General features: G+C 35.6%; 1 protein-coding gene across 2 annotated transcripts; it reads right to left on the reverse strand.

Annotated features, from left to right (window-relative positions):
- Positions 1 to 364: 364 nt before the first annotated feature.
- Positions 365 to 12,510, reverse strand: pou4f3 (POU class 4 homeobox 3). Of its 2 annotated transcripts, XM_015349588.2 has the most exons (3): positions 12,302 to 12,510; positions 11,288 to 11,969; positions 365 to 716 (listed from the first exon to the last, which is right to left on the reverse strand). In XM_015349588.2, exons 1-3 carry the CDS (start codon positions 12,419 to 12,421, stop codon positions 502 to 504), a joined length of 1,017 nt encoding a protein of 338 aa, XP_015205074.1. In that variant the 5' UTR covers positions 12,422 to 12,510; the 3' UTR covers positions 365 to 501. The 2 variants fall into 2 exon arrangements, with proteins under 2 accessions (XP_015205074.1, XP_006631858.1); XM_006631795.3 differs by lacking the exon at positions 365 to 716 and having other exon boundaries at positions 10,002 to 11,969.
- Positions 12,511 to 16,355: the final 3,845 nt, after the last annotated feature.

Raw genomic sequence — 16,355 nt, forward strand, 5'->3', positions numbered from 1 at the left:
GGGGGGAAAATAATGCTGCAGAATGTTAGAACAGTAACCTAATATACAACATGTGTGTTTTTGTGAGGTCTCTTTGAAAAGTTTTAAAACCAGTGATGACAGCTTTGTCTTTGATGTTGTGTCTGTGTGTCCAAGGTAGACAACGTGCTCTTGTTTCACCTCAGGGGTGTAGATGGGATGCAGCAGAAGACTGCCATGAAACTAAAGGTTCTTGCTCAGATCTAATGACTGTGTGTGCATAATGTAGAATGAACTTATCCGTTCTGCCTCCCCCCCCACCCCCCAAACACACGTCCTGCACACATTCTTCAACACTCCGGTCACCAGTGGCAGCTCAGAAAGGAAGTGGGGAAGAACAGCAATATTTCATGACACTATGCCTTTATTTACTGTTCATTATGGTACAGAGATCAGAATGCACTAGAAGATTGATATTTATTTGCACCTCAGTCCCACTGACTTTCTCTGTTTCCACCAGTTGTTTATCTCAGCATTTCTGCATCAAATCAGCTTCAGCTGGGATTGAATGGCTGAAACTGCTAGTTTTAAAAGGAAAGGAGAAAAGAACTGAATCTGGTGTACAGCACGATTGTTATTGATATTTAATTTGACCATTTTTGTCGTATGACATTGTTTTCGTTCTGCTTTGCTCCTTTTTATCTCTGTCTGTGAGGCATGACTTGCTACTCCGCAATGTCTCTCTTCTTCATGGCTCACTGGAAAAGAAGAACATATGAATTAATGAATCCTTCTGTCCAAATCAAACAACCATGGTCCACTGTATTTCAGGAAAGAAATTTCATTTAAATACACTTTAAAATGAAATACTCAAATACAGGGAGTGTGTTACATTCTTTATTATGTGAATGGGTAATATTGAGTTATGTTTGCAATCAAACCAAATATTATAAATATTATGCACATATCTGTATAGTTGATCGAAATTTTGTACCCTAAACTTTATGAGCATTAATTCCAACATGAAAAAAAATCTGTCTTTTAAGCCTATAGATACATTCAGGGGAAGGATTATTGATTGATAAAACTAGACTGGTATTTACAGACCTACTGCTTTAGTTAAGCTATTATTGGCATACAAACAAAAATACAAACCGTTTGTTTTTTACTGGAAATATTAAGGTGCAATGCAGTTTCAAATATAAAAAACTGCACTGAAACATATGGGCCCTTTGGGCCAGCATTTCAATAGGGAATGAGAAGATTTGGGATTGCATTTTCTTTTATAAAATTGCATTATACATAACAGTATAAAAGCATCTTTGTATTCCTGATACATTGAAATGTGAATTAATTTAACACAGTGCATTTTGAATGTAAGGTTAAGACTGTTGATTAAAAGAAACTTGTTCTGAATTTTGCATTTGAATTTTTTATTTTAGGTTTTCTTTTTTTCTGGATTCAAATAAAGAAACTAAGTGACAATGAAGACTGGAATTTGTTCGAATGGAAACATTGCCTTCACATGTGTCCTGCAGAACATCAGAGGAGGACTCATTGACCTTTTAAGGGCAGCCCAGTCCTTTTCAGCCACAGCATTCCTCTAATGATTTGCTGACATGTTGATGAAGAACTTTTACAAAGTTTGAAATGGTTGCCCATGTGATGCTAATAGGAGAAGACTAATAAAAAGCAGGGAGATAGTTTGTTCCCTCCATATTGGTCCCATTCTCGTTTGTTGCTGCTGGCATTTTATGAATTATTGAAGTGCCAGTGTCTTCACTCCGCCATTTCCTCTTCTTCGATGTGATTCCTAATGCCTGAACAGCATCCTGCCTGGGAGAAAAGCCCCTTGCAATCCGGAAGGCAGTCTGTTGCAATTAACAAGGCTCTCATCCCCATTGTGTCAAGCATTGTTTCAGTCTAAGAAACATCTCAGGCAAACTTTTTCTTCCAACCCCAGCAACAACAACCGTCTGATGTTAAAACAGGACTGATAGCGTCAATCTCAGTTATTTCTTTCTCACTTTTGCAAAATGTGCTGAGACTTCACTGTCGTTTTATGTAAACTTCAATGTGTCTTCAAGAAATCCTTTTTTTAATGTATTTTCTTTGAAGGTAGAAGTTTCTCACTTGAGTATTTTGTGATATGTTTTGGCATTATTCTTTTTTTTCCTTTTAATGTTTTCCTTAATAGATACACTGCTGTGTAACAGTCTTAGAAACATTAAGCACCATTGTATGCTGTGCACACTGTTTCTAGTGCTTTTAGCAAGAACATGATTGTATGGTGTTCTTCTGCTGAAGATCAAGATCGATAAAGATTTAAGTCAAATCATTTTGCTTTACATAATTCATCCATATAAATCTATACATAGCAGTACAATAAGTATCTTTTACATTTATGGATGAGTAGAGAGGAGAAAATTATGTTAATGACAAGAAACACCTACCAATGGGTTAATTAGATTTGATTGACAAATGTGATAGATGAGCCACTACACTTCATATTACCTTTGTAGTTAATTGTAGGTAATTGTTATCAAATTTTTAAAGATTATGATCAATGTGAATTAAACTGTGGTAATAACAGGCTTGGTTTCTTAACTCCAAACTAAGGTAATTAATATATATAAATAATGTATTATCTGTTATCATATTATTGGAACAAGTAAAGGTTTACTCCATGCTGAAAACAGAAGAAAAGTAACACAACGTCACAAGACACCATTGCCGAAATGTTGTGTTTCCTTTCTTCTCTTTTCAGCATGGAATAAACCTTTACTTGTTCCTTTGCAGCCTACACCTGCTGATGCAGCTACCTACTTGAACTACTTATACAGTATATTATTGTATATTATTAACTGTCAAGATCGCTATAATGGTACAAACATAAGTGAAGGCGTTGAGTAAATTGGTGCTCATAGCACATACTGTACATACAGAATTCTAGTCCTGTCTAAGATGTATGAGACATGCTCGGCTACATATTTTAAATTGTTTTGTGGATACATCTACTGAAAAGATGAGTGTTTTAGCTGTTTTTTTTTAAACGGTTCCATTTTTCCCAAATGTATTGAAATATACTGCACACATTTCCAACTCCTATTTACAGTATTTTGCTTACAGAGCAACGTACTACAGTACGTGTGTATCAGGATGTGTCATAATCACAAAGTATTTTTATTTGTTCAGGTTGTTGACAAGGCTTCCATTTGAAATAGCCTGAAACTATAATAAAGAAAATGCACACAGCTATTAAGTGCTGTGTCATACTGGTTAGTGACTATCTGATTGTATGTGAAAAAGCAATACCTTTAATAAGGTATGAATAATTTACCTGCTCCCATTTCCCACATGCTTCTCTTCTTTGGCAGACTTCATCTCAGTTTACCTCATGACAAGTGTGTTATGACATCCAATACATGGGATATTTCAACTATTAATTATTTATATGAGCAACATGCTTAAAAATATTTCACTCATACACAGATATTAGGTTTTCTATTGCTTATTTGTCTCTGTTTTAAAACAAAAATAGTTCAGCATAAACAAATATTATTACATTTGATCTAAATAATGATCTGTTGTTAACATACTTTGGTTGATAATGATTTGGTTGATTTTGGCACCAAATGTTTGACTTGGATTTTGGTCTCGGAGAAAAAAGATCAAATAAGGCTAAATATCTGACAGTTTTCCTTCTGAGAGATAATACATGCCATACATTATTATAATAGAGCTACGAAAATAAACGCCATTCTGTACAAAAAATGAAAATATTTGGGATTGTACAAATGTTTATATGTTTATACTGTATCGGAACATAGGAGTTCCCAAATTACAGTAAATACGTAAACTAATTCAGTTGTGGGAGAGCATGCAGAATTTGCAGGAAGTCTTGTCAGAGAAACCAGTTTGCCTAGGTGCTGCTTTGTCAAGCCAGATCATGTCTTGAGTATAAAGTGGTAAAGCTAGCATGCAACTAGAAACAGAAAACCTAACTGGGAATGTAATCAGGGAATCTGGAACAGGGCAAATAGATTTTATTTGAGAAGCCACACTTTATCTTTAACCTAAAGTCAAAATAAACAAATGAAAAACAGAAGCACATCATCCTTTCCAGCACTTAATTTGGAATGCATTCAGTGTCAAAAACAGGGGGATCATTGATTAATGATGATACACTGTACATATTTAGGACGAGGCTTTAGAAACTAGAAAATATAAAGGATATTGGTCTTAAATAATTTATGGCTCCAATTTAAATATTTAGGTTTATATTGCAAAACATTTTTGATCGTGTAGAAACATTTGAATTCAAACACCACGGCATGCTATTTTCTTAATAAAATGAGTTGCACCAAAGAAATAATATTCCTTATATATTGTATCTACAATTACACAACATTAGGCATTTCCTTTTGACTGCCCAAATGCACAGAAGGGTTGATTCGTTTTATACAGTTGAGTGTGGTCAATTTTTCTAGTATTTATTTTCTTTTTCTGATTAGCAAAACAAAGGAAGGGTGATAGAGAAGCCTGCTGTTACATTTTAATGCAAACTTGAAATTCCAAGAAAAAATCATCAAACAACTGTATTCAGGACTGATGAAAAGATGGTCCTATTTACCCAAGCTCTCTTGCTAGGAGCCATGGGACTGAACAGATTATTCTCCAAAAGTAAAGATGCACATAAGACCATATGGGGTTTTTAGTTAGTGCACTTTGGAAAGCAGTACAACAGGTGTATCACAATGAAAAAAGTCACTGATCAGACACAGAAACCTTGATCTGAGTATCATGTAGCTGCAGAGCAGCCATCATATAGTATCAATGCTTCTTTTAATCCCACTATGATGCTCCGCAAGCTCCTATCGATTTTCTCTTCACATTTGTTTTTGGCATTAATTATTCACGCCTTTCTTTTTTCTTTCCATCATCGTTTGCAAAGGCAAATTTTGTGTTAAAATCAATTGTGTGGGTACTGTAGATGGCTTGTTTGGTTTTTCCTGCTTTCATCTCTCTGTTCGAACAGCCCTGGGGAGTAGTGGAATATCAGCGAAAAAGAAAGGGAAAATCAATGTAAGACAGCAATTCATAAAACACACATAAACAGAGGCTTGTCTAAGAGAACGCGCTGTTGGATGTTAAACTGGATTCTGTTTATGTACGGACAGAAAAGTATCATTTTGCTTTCAGGATACCCAGGGAGTCCTACTAGTAAACCATGCTTTCTTTGTTTGTTCACAGAAAAAACAGCGTGAAACTGTCAGCACACAATAATTGATGTCGTTCAGCTCTAGAACAAAAGTAATTCTTTTCCATTTTTTTCCTCTTCTGTAAAGAGGTCTTCTAGAGAAAGACAGAACAACATTAGCATATAAGCCAAAAGTACTGTTTTAGAACACTTCATTCTTTTAAGATCAAAAGGGAATGATTGCGTTGAAAAACACATTTTGTTTTCCTTTTGTTGCACCTGTTTATATAAAACCAAACAAATGATAAGCATAATCAAACCTGAATCACCCTTTCCTACTTCAAAGGGAATAATTCATACATGGTTATGTTTCTGTTTGTGCTTCAGGATATGCTTAACATAGAACTAATGGGGTAGAGAAAAGATTTAGGGGTAGTTTATTCTGCAATAAACTTTCTCAACAAATGCTGAAGACTATTGCTTGGTAATATGTTGAGAGAGGTAGAAACTTGTTTTCACGTAGCTCCAAACCTGTGCCTGGACACACATAGCACATCTTATTCAAATATTTCCTGCAATACAATGTAACAACCCAGAAACATATACTGTAACTAAAATCAGGCCTTGCATTAATAGTTAAAAATATATTTCTTAAAAGACAACAAGGGCATTGTTGGATAGGGTATTTTGTTCTTGTACATCACACAGTACGCTCCTAATGAAAACTTCCCAGAGCTGTTGGGGATTCTAATACTAGACCTTCGGACCCCAGTACCTGTTCATTTTATCTTCCAGGTGAGCTGTCAGTTACCTCATTTGCAGCTTTTAAACATGTGGCAGGCTTACTTTTAACTATTGCTGTTTACAAATAAACTAACATTTCAGATTTTCAAGTTCATGGAAAGTCTTGAAAAGATGTGAATAAGCAACTTACAAGTTAAGTTAATGCTTCAACTAAAAACTGAAAGTTCAAATGGGATAAAAGCCAGCAGGTGTGCTAGTCCAGCCAGGGACTGGAATTGGGTGGCCCAGTGTATTGGAAATGGACTGGAGTTTGGGTGTTTGGCCCTTCACTGTGAGATAATTGATAAGGTGGCAGACCTGTATAAATTGCTTTTTTAAATAGTAATATAAAATGTGCTATGTGCATAATATAACTCATGTGAAATGGAATGTGAATCCTGCTATTTACAGTAAGGGTATGATCTCTTAATTAACAGGCAAATAAAGAAAGAAACTTGGGATTTCTGATCCATGATGTAATCTGGCATTCAATCTAAAGCAAGGAAACATAAAAAAGTGTTTTTTATAAATGTTTTACTCCTGCCTGGTGTTGTTGTTCCAAATGTATTACATTGTCCCAGAAGGTGACAGATAACTGCACAGCGAAATTAATTATTTACTGGCAAAAACATTTAATCCAATTCTTTTCTGGTGGAGTTACATTATTCAAGTATTTCTTATAAACTCTTTCATGCGTTTTTAGACGGTTACATTCAGTCTCTTTACCTATTTAATTATTCACCAACAATGACAAGTTTTTTTGTGGGGATGTTGTTGTATTCATATACAGTATAACGTTTTGTGAATTTGATAAAGGTTACTTGTGAAATTAAAACTGTTATAGATATTTAAATTACCAAAATGGGTCTGAACTATAAACTAAAAAAGGAAAGTTCTCGAATCTTTAAAAATATATGTGAAGTATCGGTGAAAAATCTTTATTTGTAAAGTAAGATGCCTGAAAAAATAAGGCATTCAATGTAGATTAAGTTCTTAAAGATGGAATAACAGCACTACATTAGTAGGATTCTGAATCCAAATACGATGTTTTGATTCATACATTAAGCTGCAGGCTGGTCCAACTCCCATCATAATGCTGTAGTAATCAACAAGCATTAAGGAATTTATTTCTGTTCATTTCCAACTTTAATTCTCTCTAAGGAGAAGCTTCCCATTTAATTACCAGAAAATTGACACCAAACATTAATATTATCCGATTTAAAACAGGGATAATGGTACTTCTAATAGCTAATTGATCTGATGTAGGCAAGGAACATATCCCACTGTGCCCTGAAGGAACATACGCTACTGACTAAGGTTTGAGGATAAATTGGATCCGAATTAAAAACTAGGCTTTTATGGAGGTGACTTATGGCTGCTGGAATTTAAAGGCATCTAAGATGCAATAAAATTATCTTCAGAAACCACAGGCAGTAGAAAGCAGAATGATTCTAGTCCTATAAAAATGTGTACGTCTGCCATATTACTGGGATAAGAAATTCACTGTGTCATACAATAACAATTCCTTAAAAGCAAGGTGTTGCTTGGTTAACTAGTCTGTTTATACCTGATTTTTTTTAATAGAGGTTTCTGTGTTTATTAATGTACAAGACATAATAAATGTCTTAATGCTGCTTAACATTCCCTTAAAACTATAAAATAGTATGGGCATCGATATCCTCCATTACAAAAACAGTTTTCAGCTTTGCTTTCCAGACTATAGACCTATGGAGTTCATATTTTATTGTGCTACAATTTTCCTTTAAGTTTGAATGACAGTTTTCTTGAAATCATTCAGTTCACACAAGGACATCGTGATAAAGACTTTATGAAATAGACTATTTGAGATACACAGAGGCTCATATTTCACATTTAATGATATATCCACTGGTGAAATAAGTGGTAAACTTCAAAATGTTACAGTCTACCTAGTGGTTAAATTTGAATGAGCTCTAATTGTAGGAAGTACCTGTATTTCTGTTTTACTAACATTATTAGTTCATCCTGTAAAAATACTGTACATCACGTAAGCTATTAGTATTTACTAGGTGCTTTCAGAAAGTGATGCTCCATACTTTCATGTCAAAACGTGATCTGACGACTAATTGCCACGGGGTTCTGTAGGGATATTTAGATGATCTAACAGCACAGTTTCACAGTTTTCCTGTTTGAATATTTTTTAAATAATATGAAGCATTACATCCTGGGGGACCCTCGTGTAAAAATCATAAAGAGAAAATTGTATTTCCAAACTTGAATTAATTTTATGTTTAAATTTACCAAGATCTGTTTAATTTTCGTCACATTGCAGTATGGAGTATGTAGTTGGTTTACGGATAGTGAAATGTTATTTTACGTTCTAAAGATTAGAACGATACATTATTTAAATTGTTCATTCATATAGCTTATTAAGTAGCCTATGCAGCTTAGTATATTCTGCCTAAGTATAGATTTTTGTTGCAGAGAGACTTCTTTTATTCCTACTGTATATTCCCTCTCTTGTCAAATCTTCTCAAGGCAATCCTGTGGCGTCTTTTACCCCTTAAGGATCTCTACTGGATCTCTGAACTCTAATCTTCAACTGTTATAGTAACTGTAAGGGAAATGATAGAATAACGATTCTCTCTTATATAGAAGGTTTTTGATAGAGCCAATAAACTGGCTTGTGTACCGCCCGTGGATTGCCGCATTGATCTCTTTATTTCAGAAAAGCATAAAATTCAAATGAAAATTATTGAACGTGCCGTTTACTGGATTCGCAATGAAAGTTGCTTCCGTCCTGTTCCGTTAGGTAATGTAAACAGGTGTCAGACATCGCACAACTTCTGTCATTATCAAAAAACAAGTACATGATAAATAAACGACGGCTACATTTGATATATTAAAACATATACGCACCAATCACTCGTACAATTGTGAAACTTAGACACAACAAACTTTTGAACAAGACTGAGAAGCAGTTAAATTCTACAGAATATCGTTTGTAGATGTATAAGTTAATATAAATGTACTGTAAATACGATGATAAATTATTTAGATTGACTCAAACATGTTTAAAGAGGAATAAAAATTGTCAGATATTAAAAGAAGTAAACTTAACCTAATCTCAATGTACTCTGTAGCATACAACTTTTTGTATGCTAAAATTTCAGCTTACGTACGTAAAATTAATGTTAATAATCGTAAAGACGAAATAGAACATTTTAAACCCCGAATGGGGTTATTTTATCATTCCTTGTACAGTACGTACGTGTCGTCATTATACTTCTTTGTCCTTTGATAAAACAAATAATGTAATGGCTGATCAAATAATAGCAAAGAAAATTAGTTTATCAAAAGGGAAAAAAACAAAAATAAATTACTAGTTAGGCAGGGGTTAGGTGGTCGCAAAACAATAGAAGAAAAGGATTAAAGATAAGCTAAATTATGTTATTCTTACCTGAAAAGCGTTTTTATCCTTTTGAATCCTAATGGGCATTGGCGAAGTCTCGTATGGAGAGTGAACTGCTTTCTGCCCCGTTTTATACCTCTACGGTCAATTAATATTGCATTACCTTATTTTAAATTTTCAAAACCCACAATATAATGTAATGGCATAAGGGCATTTATTATTAAAGGACGTTTGATTGGGAAAAAGTCGCTGAGGCTGATTAAAAAGACTGGGAAATGAGGGGCAAAGACCACAGGATTTTAAAATTTCAGAACAGTTGTGGCATAATGAATTTGATATTCCTTGTGCTGCACATTTTAAAGTTTTAAGGACAGTTATTGAAACTCTTCCTTGAAATACTCAGAAAATATTCGCACTCTTGGCATTAATGTTTAATAGTGACAGTGCTTTAGGGATCCATAAATAAAAAAAAGACTTCAGTCCTCTTGAAAACACATACCTCTACAATAGTTTTCGCGGTTATCAGTTTCATTCTACATGATTTATGTACATATCCATTTGATAGTGTTATAATTCGAGTATTGTGAACAGCTATTAGATTTGAAATCAACAAAAGCAGAAAAAAAGGTATTTTAGTAAAAGCAATTTGTATTATGAAAATTAATTCAATTTTCGTTTTTACAAATTATAGAGAGTTTATTAGTAGTAACGTCAGGTCACGACGAAAAACACACTTGGTCAAGTAAAAAAGTGAGAAAGGAAATGATTGATAATAAAACAGTATTTTAACTTGACTACCTACTGTAGATCTTTAACCTTTAATCTACCTGTTTACTTTACAGCCACACACAAGGAATTAGTGTAATAAAATAAACTCCTACTAATAATAAAATCACAGTGATATATATTTCATAGACACTCAGTGTATAATTTTCCCATTAGTTAGTGAAAAGAGCATAATTTTAAGTATTTGTACATGCCTTAAAATAGCGGACATTTTCAAACAAAATATATTCATATATAAAGCATAATTTAAGAATATAATCTGAAAATGAAACATTAAAACAATGTTCTCCAGTTCTTTTCAAAATTATTTTAAAACGGTAAAACGAGATGTTTCTGGTCCAGAGTTAAGGTCTTTTCAGTCAAATTTAACATGACTTCTTTAAGTACACGATCACGTAGTTCCGACAGCAGTAAATGTTATCCATTTTGAACTTATTCTCAAGAAATTTATTACTACAAGTAAAATGAAAATGTACATTGATTTACCGCATTTAATTTTAAAGCTTTGACTTTGATATATATATACCTACTGTATTTTCTCTAGATTCAGAACAGGGATTCTGTTATTCCAACCATTTTTCATTAGCGAGAACTACAGTATTCTATATATTCTTTTAATTTAAATCTTGTCTATTTAATAATAATATTAATACCAATAATAGGAATACAAGTAGCAACATGTTATTGAAGTATAAGAACAGGACAATCCATCAAATACATTGAAGCAACAAATTTCCTCGAAGTGACAAGCAGTTATCTTTTAGTGCTCAATACAAATTTTACAAGTACTTTTCTACAAATGATGTTAAACTTTTAAACTTGTGTTACTTTAGAAAAAGTGAGAGAGGCAAAAAAAAAGTCCGTCCATGGCTTAATATCATTAGTCCTTAGAAGACATGGATAAGTAGATCCCTGCTATTTTCTTGATTAAACGCAAATCAATGTCACGCTGATTTGTTTCAACTAATGTACCGCCGAGTACTTCATTCTTTTTTGCTTTTGTCTCTGATTACAAAACCAGACTCTAACCACGTTCTTTTTGAGGTCCAGCTTTTCTGCAATGGCGGCAATTTTCTCTGAAGATGGACGGGGCTGGATTGCAAAATAAGCCTCCAAAGAGCGCTTTTCTGGGGCCGCAATTGAGGTACGTTTTCGCTTTCGTTCGTTACCGTTAAAGAGATCGGGCTTGCTGTTCTTCTCCCGGTGTGCCGCCTCTGCCTCCTCCAGCCAGGCTTGCAGGACAGGTTTCAGAGCAATCATATTATTATGAGACAAGGTCAAGGACTCAAACCTGCAGATTGTGCTCTGGCTAAGAGACCCGACCCCTGGTATCTTGAGGTTGGCAAGAGCAGATCCAACATCAGCCTGCGTCACTCCAAGCTTGATCCGTCTTTGTTTAAATCGCTCAGCGAAAGCTTCCAGCTCCCGGGGATCGGATTCCACGTCGTTGATGCAGGTCATCCCATTGTGAGCGGACAGGGAATGTGGGTGTCCCATCCCCATGGCTTGGTGAAGATGACCCATGGTCTGTAGATGGTGCTGATGGACCTGAGCCGACATAACAGAGGGATCCGGTGCCCCCATCCCACTTACAGTTAAATTCTGGGAGATGTGGTCGAGGAGGTCTCCTTCCAAACTTTGATGAACGTGGTGGTGGGAGGTTAGGGTAGACGGGTGAGAGATGGGCACTGTAGAAGAGGTAGAGGTGCAGGGGACACTGCTCATGGTATGGTAGGTCACGTCTGGCTTGAAAGGATGGCTCTTGCCGTGGGAGACAATATCAACAGCCGCCAGAGCTTCAGCGCGGGCAAGCAGACTCTCATCAAAGCCTCCGAATATATTGCCCTGAAGCTGCAAGCAAGAATGCGCATATTGGAGTCAGTGGGGAATTCTGTCAACTCAGGATTAAAAAACATTTTCAAGCACAGAGAGAATCCTCCTCAAAGCCCAGGTCATAAAAATTAATATGAAGGCAGAAGCTTTGCTTGAATAGACATGTGGATCAGAGACAGACAGAGTGTGTGTGTGTGAGAGAGAGAGCGAGAGAGAGGTGGAAGAGGGGGGAGAGAGACACTGAGATAGAAGTACAGTGCTATCTGATTGTTCCGGCAACATGAAAAAAACATTAAGCTAGTGTCTGTCAAAAATGTGCCTTAAAGCAGTAATTATGCAGATTTACATACCTGTGGGGTTGGAAGGCAAACTCTGCGCATAGCCTCTGAACTTGAGTGGAGACTGGCATATTTAGGCTCCTGTAGTACAGGATGCATAGAGAAAGGCTGCTTGCTGTTCATGGTCATCATCTTTGCAGCACACCTTGCAGGTAGGCAGCCTTGACATAGAGGCTGGGTTGACTCTCTGGCTTGCTCCTGTCAGTGTGAGCACCTTCCAATGACAGAGCCTCTCTCTATGCAACTCTCTCCACCTGCTTCTTTACTCATCTTACAAGCTGCATGCCAGGAATAGGACCCGCAGCTACGCGCAAGCGTGTTGCATGCAAGAAGCCTAGGAAATTAGCCGGAGGAGCCAAAACCATTTAGCTTCAAACATTTTTTTGAGGGACGTGGCTATTTTATGGACGGCATTGGTGCTCATAGAGTTAATTAGAAACCACTAAGTGGGAGAAGTAACAAGTTCGGATCCACGGCGAACTCCATTTGAATGATTTTAATGCTAAAAAAACTGTTAATAATGAATGTATATTCATTTCTAACGGTTAATTTTCTCGATCAAAGTTCAGAGTTTAAAGAGTTACATTATCGTATACATGTTTAATATTAAAATTTAAATTGCACAGGTTATGACCGTCTCCTTCCAAGCTTTCAGTAACTCTTCAAACATTAGTTGTCATCTCATCATTCGTTTGAGGTTTTGCTTAAATTTTCAAAATATTTGTCTTGCATATGATCAGTCAAAATATTTTACCTGGCCTATAAAATGACCAAATGTGTTATGATAGTTAATCACACATCTAACAAAATTAATTTGAATTTCGAATGTTAATATTAACAGATCTGTATTAGAGAACAGTTAATTTGCTAGAAAAAAAACACCCTAAAAGCGAAACCGATAAATAAAAATGGTTTAAAAAAAAGGCAAGAACATGTTAAAATTAAAAATGTTAAAATTCGATTTGCTATTCCATCTGAAAACAGACGAATTTAAGATTAATTTAAGTAATCGTACAGACACGAAAATAGTTTGCTCATCCTAACAAAGGTGTAAATTACAGGTGTTTGGTCTTTTCTCGACTCACATGATCGTTGGAGTTTTATATTTCGTATTAACATTCAGGGTTACAGTAGCGTCAGGTTGAATTCAGGACCACGGAGAGCTCACGGATCAAGGAAGTGCGTGGGCCAACTCTCGCTCTGCTTAAATGGTTGCTGTACTTTTCCAGAGTCCTGATACATCAACAAAAAATTAAAAGACCTCAAGGCGATGGTAGGGCGAGGGGGAAAGTATAGAGGCTATGTAGGACAGCTTGCATGCTATTATTTGTCATCAGATTTGCACAAATGGAAGTGAAACATGAGTGAATCTGTGAAAGAAAGCTTCTCGGTCACATCAAAGAGAGAAATCAGCGTCTTGTTGCAAATCTACATGTCCTGATTTATTATAAAACATTTACAGCAAATCATTTATATTTCACAGAGCCTAAGTAGCTGCATGAAAGTTTTATCTAAAGTGGAACTATATTTAAAGCCCGCTTTTGTTTAGAGGAGGTAATTAATTGATGTATAAATTGTATTACCTTTCCCCTTAATTATTCAACGTCTTTCGCATGCTTTTCTGGCTATTGAAATAAGCAAAGGAAGGGGTTAGAACACCTGTAATTTATAAATTATTTCATGAAGAGTGTCATGAACAAGTGGCTTTAAATATTTTTCAGTTCTCCTTACAGGCAGAAACAGGAAATCCTTACAAAATTACAAATTAAAACTTGATTAGTCGATAGATGGTTGCATGTAACTTGAACAACTTGGCTAGGCATTTTCTAATGCCACCAGTCTGAATGAATTCATACAGTATATGACATAAGTAACTACGCTTACAGGTCTTTTTGTACCATTTAAGCAGAACATAAACTGATGCAGGCTTCAAAACAGCAGGGCATGTACACAAGATTGACAGTCATAATTAAGCTTGTGAAATATTTATGCTTTCGGTCACCTGTATTGCCGTTACACCTCATAAACAGCACAAGAGGTATACATATATGCACATGAACAATGACAAGTCAAAAGCATCCCATATGGACTACTAACTCTAGTAGTCTACTATCAGCAGACTTAAAAGTGTCATTGCAATGGCCTGGTTCATTGATTCATTTAGCCATAAATAATTGATCACACTTCTGAAAAGCTTGATAAAAATTCAGCGGTGGCTTACATCAAGATAAATTGAATAAAATGCTTGACTAGGAAAAAAAACCCAAATAAATTTGGAACACCAACTGCTGCTATTTGTTTTTCTTTTCACAAAAAAGGGGAAAATACATCATTAAGGATATACCAAAAGAGACTGACGAATAATGTCGGAAATGATTAAATCGAAATCGACAGCGTTACAGATCGGGGTTAAGTAACCCGGTTTCTGACCAGTTGGATATTAAGCTTTTGCCACTTATGTCATATACATATTCAGGTAATAAAGTTTTTATATACAATATGCATTATACAGTATACTGTATAACTGCTACCTTTTACGTTACAAATACCAATCAGCTACGACTAATCGATGAACTCTATCCTTTAAAATGTTGTGAGTTTACCCATTTGGAATGGTTCCATGTTATGTTTAGTAAAAGACGGAAAAGAAAACATCCTCCTAAACCTTTAGGATTCAATTGAACATAAAAAAACAGCTTCACCCGTTCATGTGAGCTGAGTCTTTACATCATGGCACAGAATGGAGAAGCCGGTGAAGGGAATGACACAGCTGTTCCATTGCACAATCGGATCCAAGCAAGGTCTACAGTTACCCAGACAGTCAATAATTAATCAGGTATTTTGGAGTTATCCGTTACCTTCTGGTAGATTCTTGTTCATTAAGGATATTAAACATCACACCAGTTGGAAGAGTTCAGCAACTTCTCAAGCTCTCTTTTCATGAATTTTCCTTTTTTTGTCAGTTTTTACCATCCTTTCCCCTGGTACACAAATGGCAAAGACATAGCTCAAGTGATTTGACATGTGAAAGGTATGAGTTGATAAACAGATAGAAGATAGATGACACTTCTTTGTCCACCTGGGACAAAATAGCTCTGCATTATACCAAATTGACTCCAAATATTTTTCACATGAATGGCCAAAGTAGACGAAATATATAATTTATCACTGTTTGAATAAATCAAATGCTACGAAGTCACATTGAATTGCACAGTTCCATAAAACTTTTTCGTGTATAAAAGAAAAGCCTGTAATTACTAAATCTTACATTCAAATGCTCTGCCCCTGTTGAGCGTAACATCCACAAAAAAATTATGCCAGTAAAAGGCAGATTCTAGTCATGAATGACCCCCAGCTGGGGAACAGAGAGGGGTCTTTCTAACTCTTGAATCACAATTCTAATCCATAACGTCTTTTGTAGGCTAAAGACCATGCAAAATAACACCTGGCTACCTTCAAAACACTTTACATTTTACAGCAATGAAGAGAATAAAATTATAATGGTAATTGTTTGTCAAATATTTCCATCGATGCCTTTTCCCAGGTGTAGTGGCACTGCTTTCGTTCCTTCAGTTTAAACAAGTCAATCTAATGAATACACACAAGATACATCTTCCTTCTATACAGTATATCAGAGTTGAGGCTGCATAAGGTGTGGAGAACAGCTCAGTAGTGTCTTGAAGCTTCATTTCACCCTCTACTGTTGTAATCCACCAACCACTGCCTGTAAACCCTTGTGGGTGTCTAAATTGTCATGGACCACCTGGATCTGCCTTTGCCTTCAGCAATGCAATGGATGCACATTAACAGTTGTGTGACTTGTGAGGTCACCTGTATCCTTCTTCAGTTTTATGCTGGAATATACTGAAGAAAAGGCCTGGTCTATGATTACTTTATGATCATTAGGAATCTTGTGATATAAAATTTGTTGAGGCCAATGCCATTGCTGGAGAGGAGATAGATGTCTCCTGTAGAACACACTATTCTCTAGTTATTTGGTGGAACTGTGTATGTGATGTAATAATCACATGGAAAAAAGTAACAACTATTAAGTTACATAAATAAT

Source organism: Lepisosteus oculatus, chromosome 11 (assembly GCF_040954835.1).
Source record: "Lepisosteus oculatus isolate fLepOcu1 chromosome 11, fLepOcu1.hap2, whole genome shotgun sequence".
NCBI classification, from domain to species: domain Eukaryota; kingdom Metazoa; phylum Chordata; class Actinopteri; order Semionotiformes; family Lepisosteidae; genus Lepisosteus; species Lepisosteus oculatus.

Excerpts from the sequence above, each read along its gene's own strand:
- pou4f3 (XM_015349588.2), bottom strand. The coding sequence starts at position 12,421 with ATGATGACCATGAACAGCAAGCAGCCTTTCTCTATGCATCCTGTACTA. Across the intron at positions 11,970-12,301 it reads TTTGCCTTCCAACCCCACAG|CTTCAGGGCAATATATTCGG; the intron begins GTATGTAAATCT and ends TCTTGCTTGCAG. Across the intron at positions 717-11,287 it reads CAAGCCCGATCTCTTTAACG|TGAGCCATGAAGAAGAGAGA; the intron begins GTAACGAACGAA and ends CTTCTTTTCCAG.